We start from the raw sequence: 19,737 nt of genomic DNA, 5'->3' as shown, positions 1-19,737 counted from the left end.
AAAACAGAGCAGTGGCCGACTACCCATCTTGAGAGTTTACCAGAGAGTGGTCCAGGTCTTAACTACTAAAGACACAGCCATCATTCCATGGTCAGCTTTGTAGTTTGCCTGGTGCATTTCCATCATGCTCAGAGAAGATTACAAGGCTGCAGGGCTATCTTCCTCTCTCTGCTATGGTCATAGAGCAGACTTCCAGCTCAGTGATCAAAAGCAGAGCACATATCCCAGCTCATCGCATGAGAACACATCCCAGCTGGCAGCAGTCAAAGCTGCCATATGCACTCCCTGCATAAGCTAGATGTAAGCTTATTGTCACTAGCATCAAAACACATACAAAAAATTACATAAATACAAAAAACATTCAAGGCAGCATTTAATACGGGACCTGACTAGTCAGTCTGAACTGCAATTTTGCTCATTTAAGCAATTTGCATCGGTGTACTCCTCCTTGTTGGAGCGTCTGCCCAAGCAGCTGTTCTCTGCCTTTAAAAATTTTCACTCTCCTGCAGGCACTTCTACCTGCCACCCCATTGTTCTGATGTCTGATTCCCTCCTCCTGTGGCTACATCCCTCATTTGTCTGCAGTTTTAACATCGCATATTTTCATCCATTCAAAATGGGGATCTGGGTTTACATAGCCAATGTTCTAATCCTGGCTTCACTCCACCCTTCAGTAACTATGGGACTTAGAAAATTTCCCAGTCTCTCCTGAATTCAAAATCACTATTTTTCAAGTCAAATTGATAATACTATTTTCCATCAGGTATTCGGTGGAGCAGTGGAAGAAGTAATTGAAATAATATGAGTAAAACACTTTGCATGGTTTTCCGGCAAATGATACATAATTGATACAGACATTTCATTAAAACCTTGTATGCTTTATAGGACAGTAAAACAAAACAGCTTAGGGCATGGACCAGCTGGTTTTATTCTGTGACTTGTTTCCTAAACAAGGCGTGTGCTTGACATACAAATCCTGCCATCCCCAGACTTTTCAAAGTCGTGGTCTGCTCTGCAAAGATACAGATGTTCTTCTAGCTTTGTCTTATTTTTAATTCTCTTGGCATCTGGAGAGTTAATTTGCTTCATTTTCAAATGATAAGTTTATTTTTCCTCTTGCTGGAGAGGGTACATTTGGTTCTGGAGTTGAAATATAGGAGATTACTTTTTTTTTTCTAATTGAATACTCCTCTTCATCACCTAATTTTTAAAAGATATTTTCTACTGGTTTCTCTATTATTAATAGACCTGGTTCCCTTTGGTTCCCCCTTACTTCTAGATGCAGTCCCTTCCCCAGGCTGGAGCATATTTACAGTCCACTGTGTTCTCAGCGGCTGTGGGAATTGGCCAGGGTTCCTGTTGTTCTATTAACTGATGCATGTGGGTTTCCACCAGAGAGGATCTGAATCAAAGGGGCTAGTGGTTGACTTATGCTAAGCCCTAAAGGAGAATCTTCCTTGGGCAAGCATCATTTCCAGAGATTGTAATTTTTTAAACTCTCATTACTAGGATTATTGTATATGGACATACTTTCTCAAGCTGGGGTGTCTGTACTTCCCACTTTTGGGAACCTGTGTCTTCAAGAAGAATGCATCTCATCTTTCCAAAGAAAAGATTTTTCTCTATAATAAATAGAAAACTTTTGAAAAAATGAAATAAGACTTGGGTGTATATATTGGTCTGTTTCTCATTGCTAAACCAAGATATTTGTTGCTGGGTACTTATAAAAGAAATGAGATTCATTTATCTTGTACTTGTGGTGACTGAACGTCCAAACACCATAGCATCGTGAGGCCCCTGCAGCTGGGCAGATATCTTGTGGCAGGCGGCACCACCAAGGCAGGAATACATGAAGTGGGAGAGATCCATGGTGACACAGGAAGCTGCAGTAACAGCTCAGCAGAGCCAGCTTCCACTGGGCTCTGCCTTTTCAATATCAGCATCATATTTTAAACTGCATTCACACATCTGATCTTTAGCAATGCGTCATAAAGTAGAATATGTGTATGACTTATGAATGTACAGTAGGAAAATATGACCAAAAATACACTTGCTGTAGGCCAACCTGAGATGAACTGATCAACCTCTGAGGGTATAAAAACACCCCCTTTCTTTTCTTAGGCGAAGCAAGAAATGAAGATCTTGATGTAAATCAGATTTACTACTTTATGGTGGTGGTTCAAGTTCTGTCAGGTCTTTCCTGCTCATCTTGGATGAGCAATGTCATTCTCTCAGCTCCCCCCTTTTCTCCTGTCTATGCAGGACTTCTAGAGCACAGAGCTCTTCTGAGACACTAAAGATACTGTTATCAGATGTTTGTTACTATGCCATGGCATAGGCAGTAATGACCTCAACCAGATGCAGTGTTGTTGCTTAGAAGGTAGGACAGGTCCAGAAAGTGTTGGGGATTGTCTCCAAGCATCCCTTCTGTGTTCCTATCAGGAACTGATAATCAATCATGACCCTCATTCCCTTTGTCCATGGAAGCCTTCCTCATCAACATAGACAGAAACTCCCAATTCACTTGATCTTTAGGGAACGTACCTATCATGTTAAAATAGCTAAGCTACTCATTGAGGAAAAGGCATGCCATTTACAAACAGGGTGATTGTGAAAATATTAGCAGATTATTGATTGACGATCAACTTTGCTTTGCTGATTATTTTGGAAATAGATTGGGAATACGAACCAACTGTCAAGGGTTTTTTCAGAACAAGATGTGGGTGAATCACAAAAGATCGGGACTCAAAGACATTGGAGGTCAGGCCGGCCTCTCCACTGTATTCTGCACTGAAACATAGCTTTCAGCCAGGCTCTTTCAAGTCTTAGTGACAGCTGGGTCTCAGCCTAAGGTTTCATCATGGTTCATGCCAACATTGGAAATGTGGGATTGTGAAGAGGTTCTTGTCTGTTTCTTGATTTAACGTTTCTGTTAATTCCCCAAACAGTCGCCACTGAAGTTTAATCTGTTTTCTACTGAGTGTGCTTCAGCATCTGCTCCCTCTGGCTCTTCTTCCACTCTATCGAAGAAATATATCTTTCTTAGGTGAAGACAGCTCAGGTGGTGGGGAGCTGGAGACGCAGAGGTCCTGGAATAGGTGTCTAAAGATGTCGCTTTTGTGTGCTAAGGGGGTATGTAAGCTCAATTGTCAGAAATCCACAGGCTATAGAAGCCCTGTGAGAGGGGTAAGTTGTCGAGCAGAGGAGATGAGGGACACAATGGGAAAAGAGACACTAAAGGTTAAAGGCATGTGAGATGACATTTTCATAGACACCTAAAACTCCTACCCTCATAGTCTTTTCATGATAATGAATCATGCCTGCTTTCTTACTATATAATGGATGTGTTTGCTGGAATGAAAATTAGAAAGCATTTTTAACCTAAAAGTCATTTGTACCTAAGAGGAATATCAAAAAATGTACACCACATTTACTGAACATTGGAAATATTCTCTGTGGTACTGAGAGCTCCCTTTATCTGATCTTCTGCTAGTGGTTTCTGTACTTACTCCTCCTCGGAGCCAACAGCAAGAGATGCTGGAGGTGAGCAGATGCAGCAGACAGCTGTTAAGATGAAGCTTAAGTACAGGCACTTGCCAGGCAGTGGCTCTGCCTTTATTCCTTACCGAAGCTCCATTATGGAGATTAGACCATGTGCACAGATGATAAAGCAGCAGATACCGAGATAGCTTAAATTACAGGATCAAGACTACATGAGAAGCAAGGAAGAGAGCTGGGATTGTAAGCAAAGCTTGTGAGGTGTAATCTTAGAGCACAGTGCCTGGACTGAGACACAATCTGATCTAGAAAACTCTACTCTGCTACCTGTTTCAAATTAGGTTTTGTTTATAATTTCTTCTCCCATCTTCCCACCCCATTCTTTTAATATAGGTCTAGTTGGGGACCAGTAGTCCTTGTGTGATACTCTAAATCTTATGTATTGTACACACACACACACACACACACACACACACACACACGCAGAGAGAGAGAGAGAGAGAGAGAGAGAGAGAGAGAGAGAGAGAGAGAGAGAGAGAGAGAGAGAGAATTTTCCCCTTTCAAGAACTTGGGGATGAAGAAAAAGAAAAAAAAGAATTTGGGGATGACCCAGCTTGAGAGTGTGCGATACAACAACAAAACCAAAACCAAACAAACCCTTTGCCTAGTCAGAAATTGTGGGGTGCTAGGGGAACGTTGATTTGGGTTTGGATACAATGAGTTCCTTGTTCCCGACTGTCACACACCCCATGTGGGATTGCAGAGTGAGCAACTTGACTCCCGGGTAGGTGCAGCGAAGGGATGTAATTAGTCTATTAAACTCCACTAAATGTCTTGTAAAGTCACTCAAGTGACAATGGCAGATATATCAGTTGCACTTGGACCCCGCCACAGGGAGCATTGGGTTTCTTCCCCGGCTATTTATAGTCCTTGAAGGTAGAAACAACAGACTCAGTGAGACGCAGCTTTGTTGGTCTGTCGTCAGACCAAAGTGCAGCAGAAAAGTACCATAGACCATGTGTGTTCCTAGACTTGTACTTGGCCACTCTCCAAATTCAAAGCCCCCATCTAAAGTCATTTGCTCTCACTGCATGGAGCTCAGCCTGTCGTCCCTCATTCTGATGCACGCTCACTTACTGAAAGGATCAGGTTTGCAGCTAACGGACAGCGAATGCGGTGTAACCAGCATCAACGACCTATCAGGAGGCTTCTGTGTTTCTGTTTTGTGTTAGAAAGTTTAGTACTAGGACTCAAGCATAATTTTTATGATGAACATTTACTAAGACACTTTATTCTCTTCTGGGCACTTTTATGAGTCCCAGTCGCTACAGCATTAAACAAGACGTTCTTTTCTCATAGAACTTTAATCTTTATGGAAGAGAAAGAATTAATGAGCAGATTAACAATGAAACAACTGGTGGTGATGGTATTTTACTAATAATAGGACAGGTCTTTTTAAAATTTTTATGGCGCTCTACATTTTTCTCTGCTCTCCTTCCTGCCTCTCCCCTCCCCTTCAGCCCTCTCCCAAGGTCCCCATGTTCCCAATTTACTCAGGAGATCTTGACTAGGACAAATCTTAACTTTAGGATGGAGTGGGAGGAAGCACCATGCTCTCCAGCCATGGGCAGGGATCATGACTGTGAGCATAAAGGACTATCTGGGATGGGGATAAGGAGGCTAGGAAGCTGGAGGAAGCAAGGTGTGCGATGGAGTCTGACCTGTGCCAGCATACTACTGGGTATACATGGCAGCAGAAGTGACATCACTCTTGTTCCCTATGGGGTGGAACCCAGTGAGAGCTCAAGCAGGGAAGGCACATGGAGTGCAGTACTCCTTGCCAGATGCTAGGAAGATAATGGATGCTCAGGAGAAGATGGGGAAGCAAGAGAAAGGTACCACTGCAGTAGCTTTTGTGGCATCAGATATGAATTCTGTTACTAATTCATCTATTGATGTTTAAGTTGTATAAGATATGAAACTGGATCATTTTAAGTGACAAAATAGAGTGAATACTTGAGCATGGTTGAAACCATAGCCACCTCACATCCTCAGAGCTTTCCTGTTGACCTGCATTGGAGCTCTGTACCTTTAAATGATAAGCCATCGTTCTATGTCTACCCTAGTCCACAGGAACCCCTTTCATGACCTCTATTTATGGCTGCTCTACGTACCACTCATAACCCGAGTCATACAATGGCTCCTTCGGGTCTGACTTGTTTCACTCAACACTGTCTTCCAGGCATTAATATGTTCTTTAATGCTGAAGCATTTATAGGAATTCTATTCTTTTCAAGGGAACAGTACTCCATTGTAAGTATAATTGTATATATATTTTGTACTTTTCATATGCCAATAGACACCCAGGTTGCTTTTGCCTTTTAGCAGCTGTGAATAACACTGCTTTGGGCATAGGCCCATATAACTCTATGCAAATTCCTATTCAAACCTCTGGGCTAAACACCTAAGAAATGAAGTTGCTGTATCATGTGGTATTTTCATGCTTCATATTCTGGGAGGTCTCCATGCTATTTCCAGTAATTTTATTTTAAAGGTAGATTTATCAGGAGTTGCCAAGAAATTGGTGTTAGGACTTCAAAAAGGAAACTCTAGAGTCCAAGATTTTCACTTTTAAAATGGGAGCACTATGGGGCCAGATCCTGGGCCAAGGAATTCTGGGATCATTTTGGTGATGTGTGAATGAGGGTTATGAATAGACGGAAAGGCTCTGTTCAAGGAACTTTGTATTTTTCATGTTTCTTGAACAGATGACACCATCAGACAAGCAATTTTATGTACTTATCTATAATTCCAGGGTGAGGACCAGAAATGTGCTACATATGCATTATCATTTGGCATGTAAATACTATTTAAAATCATAAGCCTAAATGCAGTCATTTAGTGGAATGCAGTCCTGCATAGGCTTAGATCTTGATAGAGCCCAAATCTAGAGATTTGACCAAGTAGGTGCTAGCAAAGGAGACTGAGTAGGGATTTCTGTGGTGGAAGAAACCCAGTAAATGAGTTTTGTCTAAGCCCTGAAAACAAAGTGTGTCATGAGAGAAGGGGTTATCTACCCCTGCTACAGGACCAGGATATGAGTAGCTGTGCAATTGGATTTGGCACAGTGAGGGGAATAGAAGTGTCTGGCAAAAGTAATCTCAAGGACCCGAGGAGGAGATGGGAGTTAATTAGTGACCTGAGATAAAAGTAGAAGATGCCACTCCCAATTCCACCTGTCAGCATTCAACTCAGGAGTGTCGTCATTAAGGAACGAGTAAGATGTAGCAATGGGCGCAAGTGGCTTCTTCGAGATTCGGTGGTAACATAGTCTCATAGAGGAGGAGGAGTTGGGGTGGAGCTCAAGGACAATTACCAAGGGAATATATGAAAGGAGAGAGGACCAGACTCCAAATCCCACAGAAGAGGTGGTGTACCATAGCCACAAGAAATCAAAAGGTAGGTAGGTACACAAGGTTCTCTGATCTCTGCAAAGTGACGACATATGGTCATCTATTGAGAGGAAGCAAGAGGTGAGGGTGTGTGGGGTTTAGGGAATGATCAAAATGTGAAGAAGTGACCTCAGAGTAGCCAAGTGCCACAGCATTGCCTGGCACACTGACACTTAGTTGGATATGAACCCTCAATATTATTTCCAACCTGTTGTGTGGAGAGCATAGCTGCCTCTCTCTCTCTCTCTCTCTCTCTCTCTCTCTCTCTCTCTCTCTCTCTCTCTCTCTCTCTCTCTCTCTCTCTCTCTTTGTCTCTCTCTCTCTCTTAGAAGAACTGATTCTGCAGTGGCCAGACTCTCATATGTCCTCCAACATCATGCAAGGGTCCTTTGCATCCCCAGCAGCCTCCATTGCTGCTTGTTCTTGCATTCTTGATTTGCCTTCTGAATGTGGCTGGTCCTCAGAATGTCTGAGAGATTCCTAAAAGCTCTGGATAGACACAGAGTCTGATAGCTTAGGTCTGAACTGTAGCAGAAAGTCCCCACTGCTCCAAGCTTCTGAGGGGAGCCTCGAACATACCCAGTACTGTTGACTACTATCTTAAACTACCTATAAGTGAAACAATCATCTTAGGAAAGTAGTTTCGCATTTTGATTTACATTAGGGACTGAAGTGTTTTTGAAGAAAGGAAATGGAGATTCAGAACTAGAGAACTCAACTGTTCTAACAGGAATTTTAATATAATTCTCCAAGTTTCTTTTCAGTTTCTTTCTTCTGGTACACGAATAAACGATTTTTATCATACTGCAATTTTCCTTGTACTGACTTAGAAGTTACCTCATTATAGTGTGGAAAAAAAAACCCTGTGTAGTTAGATTATAAGCTTATGTAACTTATTACAATGCTTAAAACTTCACATTTTTATTAGATTTCCTCATATTCTTTCGTTGATTTTGTGGCAAGCACCTCTACCATTTCATCCTTTTCTGGTTTGGTCCCTGTGTATCTTTCTCATCCTCCCCACCCCTGAGGGAACGAGGTCACATTTATCTCCCCATTATCTGACTTACCTGAGTGGATAAATACTGCGAGGGGAAATGGAAGATTGAAGGAAGAAAGCATAATCAAACAACTATTCATCTCTCTGATTTCTCTGTATTACTCTCTGAATTTCAAGATAGATTCTGGGAAACCTAGTGGAGAAAAAAGATGAGAAAGTCCAAAAAAAAAAATCAACCAAGATACTCAAGTATCTCATAGTAAATTCACAAAATGTGAAATCTGTGCTGATTCATCTCTGTCATGAGGCCCCATAAATACAGGCGAAGAGATACTGATATTGGCCTTGACATACTCAACTTTTTCCTGCCTGAACCTTTTGCTTTCCTGGAAAGCAGTGATGTCAACTGGATACAATTTGAAAATGACAGAAAGAGCCCTATGTCTGCTTTACCTACAGCTTCCTGATACAGCGAGTTTCGGTAGTATAATAGCACTTGGACTGTACTGTTGTGTTGAAGGGAGGGCACTGGGTAATGTCCCATCATCTGTCTCAGGTGGCGGATCCATGGCTTCTCCCTAACTCTGCCCTTCTTTCTCTCAGCATACAGCCTAGCTTTCCCCACCTCGTTCTGTTCTTCCGTGTCATAGGCTCAAAGAAGTTCTTTATTTATTAATCAATAAAAGCAACACACAGAAGGACCTCCCACACCACTATTGGAGCCATCTTCTCGTGTGCTAGATTTTCTCTGTGTCTCCTTTAGTAACCATGTTTAGTGTGGACTCTGGCTCTATGTGCTGTCCACAAAATCATCCCGGCAACAAGCAGGTCAGGAGTGAAGAAGAGTTGCACATAAGTGTACCACATATTACAGGGGCGTCAAAACCACATCAAAGCATTTGGTCCAGCACTGGAAAGTCATGGAAGGTTTTCTGCAGGAAGTGAAGGCTCTGATGCCCAGGTTGCATCCGCTGTGTCTCTGAGTGGTGGTGAGAGGGTCTGATTAGGGCCAAAGAGCAACAAGTGCAGTAGTGAGCAGGCAAGGGTTTGCAAGGACTATGTTAGAGGATCCTACATGTGCACATGGCTGGAGCACAGGACCAGATAATGCAATCGCTTCTACAGCATGTGTGAGTTTAGGCTTATTAATTCTTTAAACCAAGGGTTTGGAGACAGGTCAGCAATATTACGAGAGTGCATCTCCATAGAATCCTGCAATTTGAAGTCCTGTTACATTACCTTTTTCGTCGGTTGTGCCCTCTGGCATAGAAAGAATCCTGCCCCAGAGAAAGGTGATCCCTCTGTGGCTCCAAAATGAACTTACCAGCCTAAGGCAGGATTCACAAGTTCATGCCACCTGAATGTTGGATGTAGCATGTACTCGCTTCTGTTTATGAGTGATATTTTTTGTAAAGCTTATTAATTTGTTAAGGAAAGATAATGTCCAGTCTTTGTCTGTCAGAAGCTAAGGTCATTTTTTTTTATTCTGAAAACATAAAAGCTACTTGACCATCCTGATAATGTGTTCCCAAACTTATTTTAGAATTTCTTTCCTAATGGCTTTTGTGACTCGAGGAAGAAGCGTTTTAGTGGTGCATTAGGGAAAGGTAGTTAAAATCTGAACATAGAGCGTTTGGGGTTGTTGTTAACTATAGCGCTAGTCTCTGACTGAGGAGAACTGTCCAGGGTAATCATTTCCTGAGGACATTGAAATCACTGTGGCCCTCAGTCTTCTCATGTGCCCTCACAGATCTCCTTTCAGTGACAGACAGTGGCTTTTTCTTCCCCTGACCATCTTTTCGATTTTATTTTCATGTCTAATAACAAAGGTATACTTTAAAGGTATACAATATGATGCAATGACAAATATATACATAATAAAATGAATGTTGCTGTCAAGCAATTGCCATTACCTTCTCATGCGATTACCTTTTCAGCTTTGGGTTGAGCATGTCAGAAATTGACCACCTTAGCAAATATCTACAACACGATGCAATGTATAGTATTTATAGTTATCATGCTATCCACTAACTCGTAGATGATTTGTCTCCTTGACTACCCCTAGAACAGTAATTAAGTCATTAAGGGCATTAAGCCCTGTGTAACTGAAGATTCACAGGAAGATACTGGCTAATGTCCCATAGATCCCTGTTGACTAATATTTTCATGCTATAGCAATTAAGACTCTTGGTGAATGAGACAAGCCCAGGTTCCTAATCAACACAGGTAATGTTAACTGTCTCAGATTCTGTGATTATGGGATGAAATGCTAGTACGGTGCTTTAACCTCAAGTAGGATCTACTGAGCATTTTTGCTTTCACCATAGGACTCTGTTTTATTATGAACAACTTTATCTTTTCCTTCTTTCCTCCCCTAGGGATATGAAACCTGACAATATTTTACTGGATGAACATGGTAAGTAAATGATTTGCTTGTAATCATCTTATATGACAGGTATCCACAACACACTGATCACCTTAGCTTGATTCATTGGACATTTATATATACACACACATACACATGTATAATATATCAATTTCATCTGTGTGTAGGAGAGACAAGATAGGGAAATTTATAGGTATGTAAAAATCCAATAATAGATTCTTAAATAACATTGAGATGTAATAGAATGAGAAAGTCATTCTTTACTTCGTTTTCTTCCAGTACTATATCTCTTTGAGAAAACTCTCTGGTTGTTCTGGTACTAGCTTTTCTTAATATGCTTCGGTGTAAGACAGAGCTAATCTCAATGTTGAGCACTTGCCAGGTAACAGTACCCACCAAGTAACTGAGATGATTTTGTTAGTGTCTCCTTTTATAGTTGGCATCTCGTGAGGGCAAATTCCATCTGAACATAAGAGATAGCAAGTCTTGTGCTCAATTTTTTCAGTAAAGAAAATAAATGATCTTAAAGAAAACTAAAGTAGTTAAAAATGATATTATTGGGCCCAGATATAAAACTGGTAATGGAAGATGGTGGTAGTCCTGATGGTGACAGTGGAGATCTAAAGTCTATGCATACTGGCTAAATACAATATTTTGCCAACAGAGTGAAATAAGAGTGTTTTTTCTGAACATGTTTTAAAATTTTTACTTTATGTGTATAAGTGTTTTTCCTGCATGTATGTCTGTGCACCATGTGTGCGCACTGACAGCAGAGGCCAGAAGAAGGCATAGGATCCCCCGGAACTCTAGCTGATTGCCGTGAACCACCACGTGAGTGCTGCTAATCTAACCTGGCTCCTCTGGAAGAGCAGCCAGTGTTCTTAGCCCCCTTCTCAACAGTTTAAAAGACTTTCTGAAATCACGGATACTACATCAGGGAGGACTGTAGGGCACACAGCTTGCCTGGTGTACATGGGAGAGTGCTGCAGGTGGGCACTGTCAGTGATAAGCGTTCCCAGGTCCTTGGCATCTCATTAAGATAATTGAAAAAGTGCACACACAAATGGCAAAGCAGTTTCAGTTAAAGACTTCAGAGGACACACTGCAGATAAGCAATGGCCTGCAGCAGCTAGAGTGTCCAAGGGCCCCAGTTATGGTTTGAGGCTTGTTTGTTTTTGTTTGCTTGTTTGTTTTGGTTTTTTTGAGACAGGGTTTTTCTGTAGCTGTGGAGCCCGTCCTGTACACTAGCTCTTGTAGACCAGGCTGGCCTTGAACTCACAGAGATCCGCCTGCCTCTGTCCTGAGTGCTGGGAGAGGCTTCATCTTTATGCAGTCCAAGAGAAAATGGTGGTTGCTAGGAAGAGAGTCTTTCTGTTTTGAGTGATAGGACTGAGTGATAAAAGCTCCTGTTTACTATGTATTTTCCCAAAACGCATCTGATTTTAATCATATGTATGCCCAAATTTGCACAAGTATAAGATAGTAAATAGAAGAATTTACCTCAAAGCACACTCAGAGGACACAGTTAACTTAATGCACATGAGTCCAAAACCAGTTTGAAATAGAAAACACCCTGACTAAAAGCAACTTAGGGAAGAAAGAGTTTATTCAACTCACACTTCCACATTGCTGTTCACCACTGAAGGAAGTCAGGACAGTAACTCAAACAGGGTAGGGACCTGGAGGCAGAACCCAGGACTACCAGCCCAGAAATGTCACCACTTACAATGGGCTAGACCTTCCTCCCCCACTGATCACTAACTGAGAAAATGCCTTACAGCTGGGTCTCATGGCAATATTTCCTCAACTGAGGCTCCTTCCTCCCAGATGACTCTAGCTTGCATCAAGTGGGCACACAAAACCATTCAGTACGATGGCTTATTTCTCTTTCTCCTTCATTCCTTACTATATCTTAAAACACGTTCAAATGGAGATGGGTATTGACCATCATACAGGAGCTATAAGAGCAGCTCACATTGTTTAAAGCAGGAGGTACATGCAGATAGATTCAGGTTAGGCGTCCTGTATTACCGGGTGTGTTAACAGGAAAGTGTGTGACTCAAGCCTTATAGAGTCCCAGGTCACTCCACTGCCCTTGCTTGATTTCACCGTGGCAGTTTCACCCTGGTTCCATATTGGAAATCTTCTACAAAGCGAACCTGAATCTGTGAAGGTCCTTAGTTATTCAACTTGGATAAGCAGGATTGGCAATTAGAACTGAAACTTCAAGTCCCACCCATTCCTTATTATTTATTTACCTACTTGAATTTAAACTTGATTTCCCTAGCCCCGCCTAGGCCCCGAGAGCTAAGAAACACCTTTAAGCATAGCCCCTAATCTCAAAGCGCAAAGTTATTATTTATTTATGGGCTGTCTGAAGGGATTTTTTTCCCCCACCACTTCCTTCCAATGTCTTATTTCTTTACCGTTTCAGCTTTTGACATTTTCGAACATATTTCTGAATCTCAGAGATGTGAGCAAATGCTGAGACAGCATGAAGGTGACCTTCATGAAAACACCAGCTCTCCCAGTCTTGTATGAGAGGCCTGGGCCTTCCGCGCCTGCTGTAAACACACTCTGAAGATTCATCCCTGGAGAGAAGGGCAGCCTGCACAAGCCACGCTTTTGTTATTTAGAAAAAAGCAACTCTGTACCACCAAGCTTTCTGGAAAATATAGTTGGTTAAGCAGAATAAGGTTTTGGTCTACGCCTTACCTTTTATGACAGACAGCTCCCCTTAGACAAGAATACCTGTCACCTCATCATTTGTACGACCCCGAGGAGACATGTAAACCTTACCAATGGGAACATTTTTCACTCCGGTTTCAATCTCGGTTCTTAGAAGATAGATGCTTGATCATGCTTTTAGAACACGCACACCCATCGTTCTTCATTTTACTTCCTCTTCATTGTCTTCCTCCTTTTCTCATTAATTTTTCTTAGAAATTTGATGATTATAGATTAGGAAGGACATGAGTAAATCAATTAATTTTGAAGTGTAGCCCCATAGAGAACCTGCTCTTGTGAAGGACTAATTTTAGTGTTGTTTATAGTACGAGTGACAGAGCTAGGTTGCTTTAAAACCCAGTTCACTAATCACTAGCTCTCAGAATTTGGTCAAGTTGCCCAAATGTTTCTGTGCCTTTGTTTCTCAGACAAAAGGACACTTACATCTTGGGATCATGATAAACATTGACACAACAGTGACAACAAATGGTACAATGTCGACCATAAAAACAAGCAAACAGAAACTGCTTAAAACCAAAGGGAAGTGTGACTTCCATGATTCTGTAGAGGCTTTCACAGCTGGACAAAGACTATGTTGATGTTCTGTGTGGCTTTGTGTAGTGCAGTATGTATATAGATCTATCTATCGGTAGAGTCTATGAAAGTCAGGCGATTGCTAGTCTTCCCCGAGAATTACTGTGCCTTTCCAGATGGGATGGTACTAAAGATCCTTTTTCTTGTTGAATCTGAGCTTAAACAAGGTCATTCAAACTTAATCTTCAAGTAACTCTGCTTGTAATGGTCTATCCTGCCTTCTTTGATTTACACAGCTGTCTGAGGTCACTGTTTTTGGCATTTTCATTCTGCTTAAAGCTTTGTGGCTTGGGATGTGGGAGCAGTCTTCCCAGCCTTCCTGAGGGACAGGTAGTGTCTCAGGTGATGGGAAACCTCTCATGCCCCTTTCACTTTCCAGACATTGATTTAAACAAGGAGCAAAAGCAACAGCCACAGTCACCATATTGTATTCCCATTCCGAACTCACCTTCAGAATTGTTGCTTTTAATAAAGGAAGACTTCGTGAGTGAAATAGAAGAAGACAAAGTGAAAAGTCTGGGATCTATTCTGGAAATCATATCCCAGGGCTCCCTTTCTAGAGAAGATAATTGTTTGATGTCATTTTCACTTAGATTACAAAAAAAAAAATCTAGGACTTCAACACTATTCTGGAACTAAAATTAGTTGCTTTTAAGTAACTACATTCCCTCGCCTGTCTCCCCAGCTTCTAATGTTGTTCTTATGAGAACCAGCCGAACCATAAACCAATGCTTGCCCTTTGGAGCAGCAGCTGCTCTGCTTTCCCACGTTCCTCTGGGAGCTGAAGGCTCACTGGTCTCTGCCACCTCATTTTCAGTATTTCACCCCTGGCATGGAGACGTTAGCAACTGTGAAGGGCAGCTGTGTGATTTCTTTTACATGCCTCCTGCTATGCCCAGCCTCCCAAATGAGTATTGTATCCATCCTGTGACTTCTGTCTTCATTCACCTGTGCGCAGTAACAGAATGAAGCTTTGTTTTGTTCTAAGGATTCATATTGTTCATATTCCCCAGCGTGTATCAGCGTTTATGTGAGATCATATAAGATGGAGACTCTTTCCACAATATGAATAAAGATCTCTCATGACTCAGCATTTGATGTAAAAAAATGGCTTTCATTTTGAGCACTCAAGTTTCTGCTCTGCCCAGATATCTCACTTATACTAATTCAGAGCCAATATGGCATCAGGTCTTAGATGAATCATAGCAAACCATCCTGAAATGTATTTTTACATCCTGCCAGTTGAAGTGGCCAATCCAATTTTATCACTTTCACAGGGTCTAAAAAATTTGTGGTTTTCTTAAGTTGGTCAGAAAACAAATGTTGCATCCAGAGGAACAATAATGCCTGCCTGGCATCTCAAAGACTTTGGCAATTATAACATTATTTGTAGTTTAGCTTTTAATATCTGTAGTCACGAGAGAGGGAGGTAAAAGTTCATTCTTGAGAATGAGAAAGAACAGAGATTTCTATCTTATCATCTTCCTCCATGAAGAGCCCAACACATGCTGGAAAAAAAAATCAATGAAGCGTCCTATTGAAAATGTAAGACAATACATGAGGCTCCAGGTAATGATGTCTTATCTACAGCTGGCAATAGTTGATATTACAGGAAACGGGTATCTTTTGCACATACTGTAAACACTTGCAAAATTTTAGCAGTTGTGGCTATTGCCAGCTGATGGGATATGGTACCCTAGAGAGAGGTGCTGATAAAAGGGGCCCCAGCCTGAGCGCAGTCACAGTGAGGAAGAGTATAGACAATGATGACAGCGGAAGCTGAACTCAACAGCCCTGTAGGATGAGTTGAGATTATTAGCTATCCAAGGTGGAAACTTCCCCAGGAATCTAGATCAGGAAGCCCTTAATCTTGTACAGGAGAATTTTACACCCAGCATCCTACAATACCCAGGTCAGGGTCAGAGCAAAGACAATGCATCTAGTAGCTCTAGAGTCCCAAGGTTGAGAATTTTATTTCAGGAGTTGCTTGGAGCCCTGGGTTATGAAAGAAAGTATAAAATTGCCCCGTTCTTAAGAAAAGTCCTGATTTCTCCCATCTGCATCACAGAGAATCCCCACCCCCAACTCAGCCTTGGAAGTCACCCCCACATCACAGGAGAGAGCCTGACAGGGTAAACTCAGCATGGAAGCACCCGCGGGAACTGAGGCATAGCATTGCCCATGGTGCTGGGAGTTGTTATAATGCTGCTGGAGCTTCCATGAGTCCTCAAAGTATTTCCTCTGCATCCGGGCAGAGGAAGATGTCTGAGTGAATCAAAAAACTACGTGTTTCAAGTTGCTTAGTCCTTTGATTTTGCGACAGAACACATAGCATGGTGGGAGATTTGGAATCTGAACCGAAGTGTCAGAAGAGCAATGTCTAGATCCTAAACCAGTCTCTAGATCTTAACCTCAATTCAGCCATTTCTGGATCCTATAAACCTAGCTATAACCAGTCACCTATACAACAGGGGGCACTTCCCTGGGACAGGCTGAGACAGCATTGTAAAAAGTAAAGGAATCATGCACAGATGTTAATAGATATTCATCATTCATTCAGTCAAACTGAGCAGAGAGACAGTCAGTGCTGCCTGGGTTTGCCTTCTTTGGCCAGTATCCCCCATTCTTACTTTGTAGTCTTGTGAAACAGTCTCAGTATTCCACTGAGCCAGGTCTTCTTTCACAACAATAATATCAAACTCTCTGTGACTTCAGCGTCACCTGAAGGGCTTGTTTAAATGCTAAGACATGGACCTTAGTGTTTCTGATCCATAAAGTATAGAAAGGCTCAGAGTTCTGCAGTTCCTACAAGTTCTTGAGTGACACTCATGCTTCTGGCCCAGAGAACAGGCTTCAGGAATTGGGTGTATTCAAAACATTCTTTACACTCTACTTCAACATACGTGTAGGCAGCCTTGTACTGATTATAGAAAACCTCAAGTTTTAGGGAAGGGTTCCATGCCTGACCACTCATGACCATTTTCTGGAGTTTCTCGTTTTCAATGCAGACGTCAGACTTTCCTGTCAGTCCAGTTGTAGTCAGAGGAAAGTGAGACACAGGCCCATGTGCTTTGCCAGTCTGTGCCTTAACTTCTGCTAATGATTGACAATAATTCTGGTTTCCTGACGGGTGCGGGGCTGGGTCTTCCATAGTCCCTGCTGTTTTTCATTTTCCCTTAACCTTACCTAGTAAGAAGACAGCAGTTAGAGAGCCCAGGTGACATATCTGGTTAGTGGTGGGGACTAGACTTAAAGTCACGCATCCCTGTTCTAGAGAACAGGCTTGTAATGGGAGATTTCAGGCCCACTTAATTTGTATCAATTTCCAAAGTTGTCCAATATTTGGAGCACGAACTATGGATTAAATAGAAGTAAAAAGAAACCGAGACCCAGAACTATGGTAGAGAGCTATTGACCTCATTCATTGATGTGTTTTGGTTAAGAAAACTCACTTCCATTTGGATGATTGCTGCTGCTTCGACCTTATGAAAATGCCATGTAAACGAAAAGCAAGTACTTTCTGCACGAAACAGAACCATGTTGATGGAGAGAGTGAGGGTCTTCCTTGGTGATGGGCTAGACGTGGCCAGAAGCAGACTGTGGAGTTTGATGTGGGGAGTTTGAACTGAGGATCCTGGAAGGAGAATAAATTGGTACTCCCTCTGTAATCCCATCTCCATCAAAGCAGCAGGCACATGTAAATGGGAAGGCCAACACTTCCAGCTCCTAGGAAGGCAGATAACTATTGTGCCAACAGATAACATACAAGTTTGGCTTAAGTTTACTGCCCTGCCCATTTCTTCCTTCTAGCTGTAAATGCCAAAACCCTGGAACATTATTTAGGGTATATTTCCTACCAAACTTAAGTGCTCCACACACATTTTATTGCTGTGTGTTACAGCTCAAAGAGACCTGTTTATTGCTGTGTTTCACAAATCAAAGGGTCCCAATGCATTATGTAATCTACCACTATATTTTTATGTGAAGAAATTTAGGCTCAATGTAGGAAAAGAACAGGTCTGTTAGGGACAGAGATCTGGACACAGACTATGTCTCCTGGCCCCCCAATTTCTTTAAATAAAATTCTGAATTTTGCCTGTTGTCCTTTGATAGAATTTACTTTGTTAGAGTTCACTGGAGGCAACCTGCCCTGTCTGCCTCCCCCATACAAATGGGGTCTTAGAAAAACAAGGAGAACAGCAACAACAAAATGTGTATCCATATCTGTGCCAGGAAATAGTAATTTCCCCATAGGAGATTATGGGGATTGTGATGCTTTCAGAGGCCCTGGCTGTCGCCTATATGGTATATACAGGATAAGCAATCTAGACTGCTGCCAGCAGACAATAATGCCCAGAAAAGTTTCTGGAGCATGAACTCACCTACCAAAGCTCAAACAGTCTGAGGTTGAACTACACGTTTATAGTCAGATACTAATGGCTGTGTATCATATTCCGGCTCCTGCAGTGGTTTAAAGCCTCATTGGCCTTGAGGATAGAATAAGGAACTTTTATAGCCTGCACTCATTGCAGCTAGCATGCTAGAACTAACAGGCTAAGCATCCAGATCTTCCCACTTATTAGATGAGGGACTGTTCGTCTAGGTTGAAGGGGTTTAACATTCTCCTGGTCTTCCTCTCCCCACAGGGCATGTGCACATCACAGATTTCAACATTGCTGCTCTGCTGCCCAAGGAGACTCGGATTACCACCGTAGCTGGCACCAAGCCTTACATGGGTGGGTATGAGCAGCTCCACAAGTGGTTTTCATTTGTAAGAACAGATCTGGTGTTTCCAATTCTTCTAGATACCATTTGCTGAAGGTCTTTAAGGACTTGCACTTGGAGCAGACAAATTCCTTTCTGGTTGGCTTTACCTGGGGGACTACCGATGTATGGGTCTGAAGTAAGGCAGAGCCATCTGCATTAGCAAGTTACATGGTTGGATTTTGATTCAATAGGGACATCGATCACATTCTACAAATTCTATTTTATGACCTAATCAGTTGTCTATCGATTTCCGAACAAAAGTATGAATTTAGTCAGTGTCTAATTACCTATGTTTGTGAAAGGATTTTAAATAGTGACCCATTTAAAAGCAATACGTACAATACGTACCTCATGCCAGTAGGAGAGATACAAAACAAAACACACAAAAGAACCAGAAATAAGTCGAATCATAACATATAGCAAGAGTAATTTTAGTGCTGTATAAATAATATTATATGCATGCACAATGTGGTAAAGTTTTCAAGGTACTTCCACAGTTCTAGGATTAGCTTTAATTTTGTTTTCACAGCAATCTCATGAGTTAAGTTTTTCTTAAAATAATTTATGCCTAAGAACTGTTCCATTATGTGCATGCCTCCATTTACAGTGATATATGGAACTGATTTTTGTCTTGACAATTAAGAATTTAACAATGCAGGGCTAGGAGTCAAATAGCCCATAAAATCTACATTTAATTGTAGCAACAAATCAGCTACAAATTCCATCTTCAATTGTCAGTGCTTTCCTCTGCAGAGAAATACTGTTTTCATAGAACTTGCTGCACCCCTATCTGCTCTGGAAAATCTAGAGATTTTCTGTTTATCAGCAGACATGTTATTCTCACAGTAGTGAAATACATGCCTTTCCCATATCACTCCTAAAGACTTGAGTTGATTCTCATCTGTAAAAGGAGATTGCAGGTTCATTTCCCGGCCACCCAAACCCAAATAAACACATAAAAAACATATTAATTACAACACTGTTTGGCCAATGGCTCAGGCATATTACTAGCTAGCTCTTACAACTTATATTAATCCATTTCTATTCATAGGTGTATTGCCATGAGGTTGTGGCTTACTGGCAAGGTTCTGGCGTTCTTCTCCTTTAGCCAGCTACATGGTGTCTCCTTTTGACTTCACCTACTCTCTTTCTATTTCTCTTCTAGCCTGGCTATATTTGGTCCTACCATAGGCCAAATAATAAAACATATCACAGTGTACAGAGGGGAATTTCACATCACTCATCATCTGTTAATTCTTGATTTGATTATAATAACAGGATCTTAGCAATCAGATTGGGGTTAGGTATCTGTC

The 19,737-nt window shown here is 41.6% G+C and overlaps 1 protein-coding gene across 2 annotated transcripts in view; it reads left to right on the top strand.

Moving 5' to 3' along the window:
- Stk32a (serine/threonine kinase 32A) overlaps positions 1–19,737 on the top strand; it is a 115,665-nt gene that overhangs the window by 75,063 nt on the left and 20,865 nt on the right. For both annotated transcript variants that reach the window (XR_012910295.1, XM_075968743.1), the window contains exons 6-7: positions 10,329–10,366; positions 18,304–18,393. Coding sequence is in view for 1 of the 2 variants with exons in the window: in XM_075968743.1 (XP_075824858.1) it covers positions 10,329–10,366; positions 18,304–18,393 (128 nt within the window). In the remaining variant the exon portion in view is untranslated. The remainder of the gene's footprint in view (positions 1–10,328; positions 10,367–18,303; positions 18,394–19,737) is intronic.

Source organism: Microtus pennsylvanicus, chromosome 4 (genome assembly GCF_037038515.1).
Source record: "Microtus pennsylvanicus isolate mMicPen1 chromosome 4, mMicPen1.hap1, whole genome shotgun sequence".
Lineage (NCBI taxonomy): Eukaryota > Metazoa > Chordata > Mammalia > Rodentia > Cricetidae > Microtus > Microtus pennsylvanicus.
Note: the sequence above shows the minus strand (reverse complement) of the source record. Positions and strands in the feature narration are given on the sequence as shown.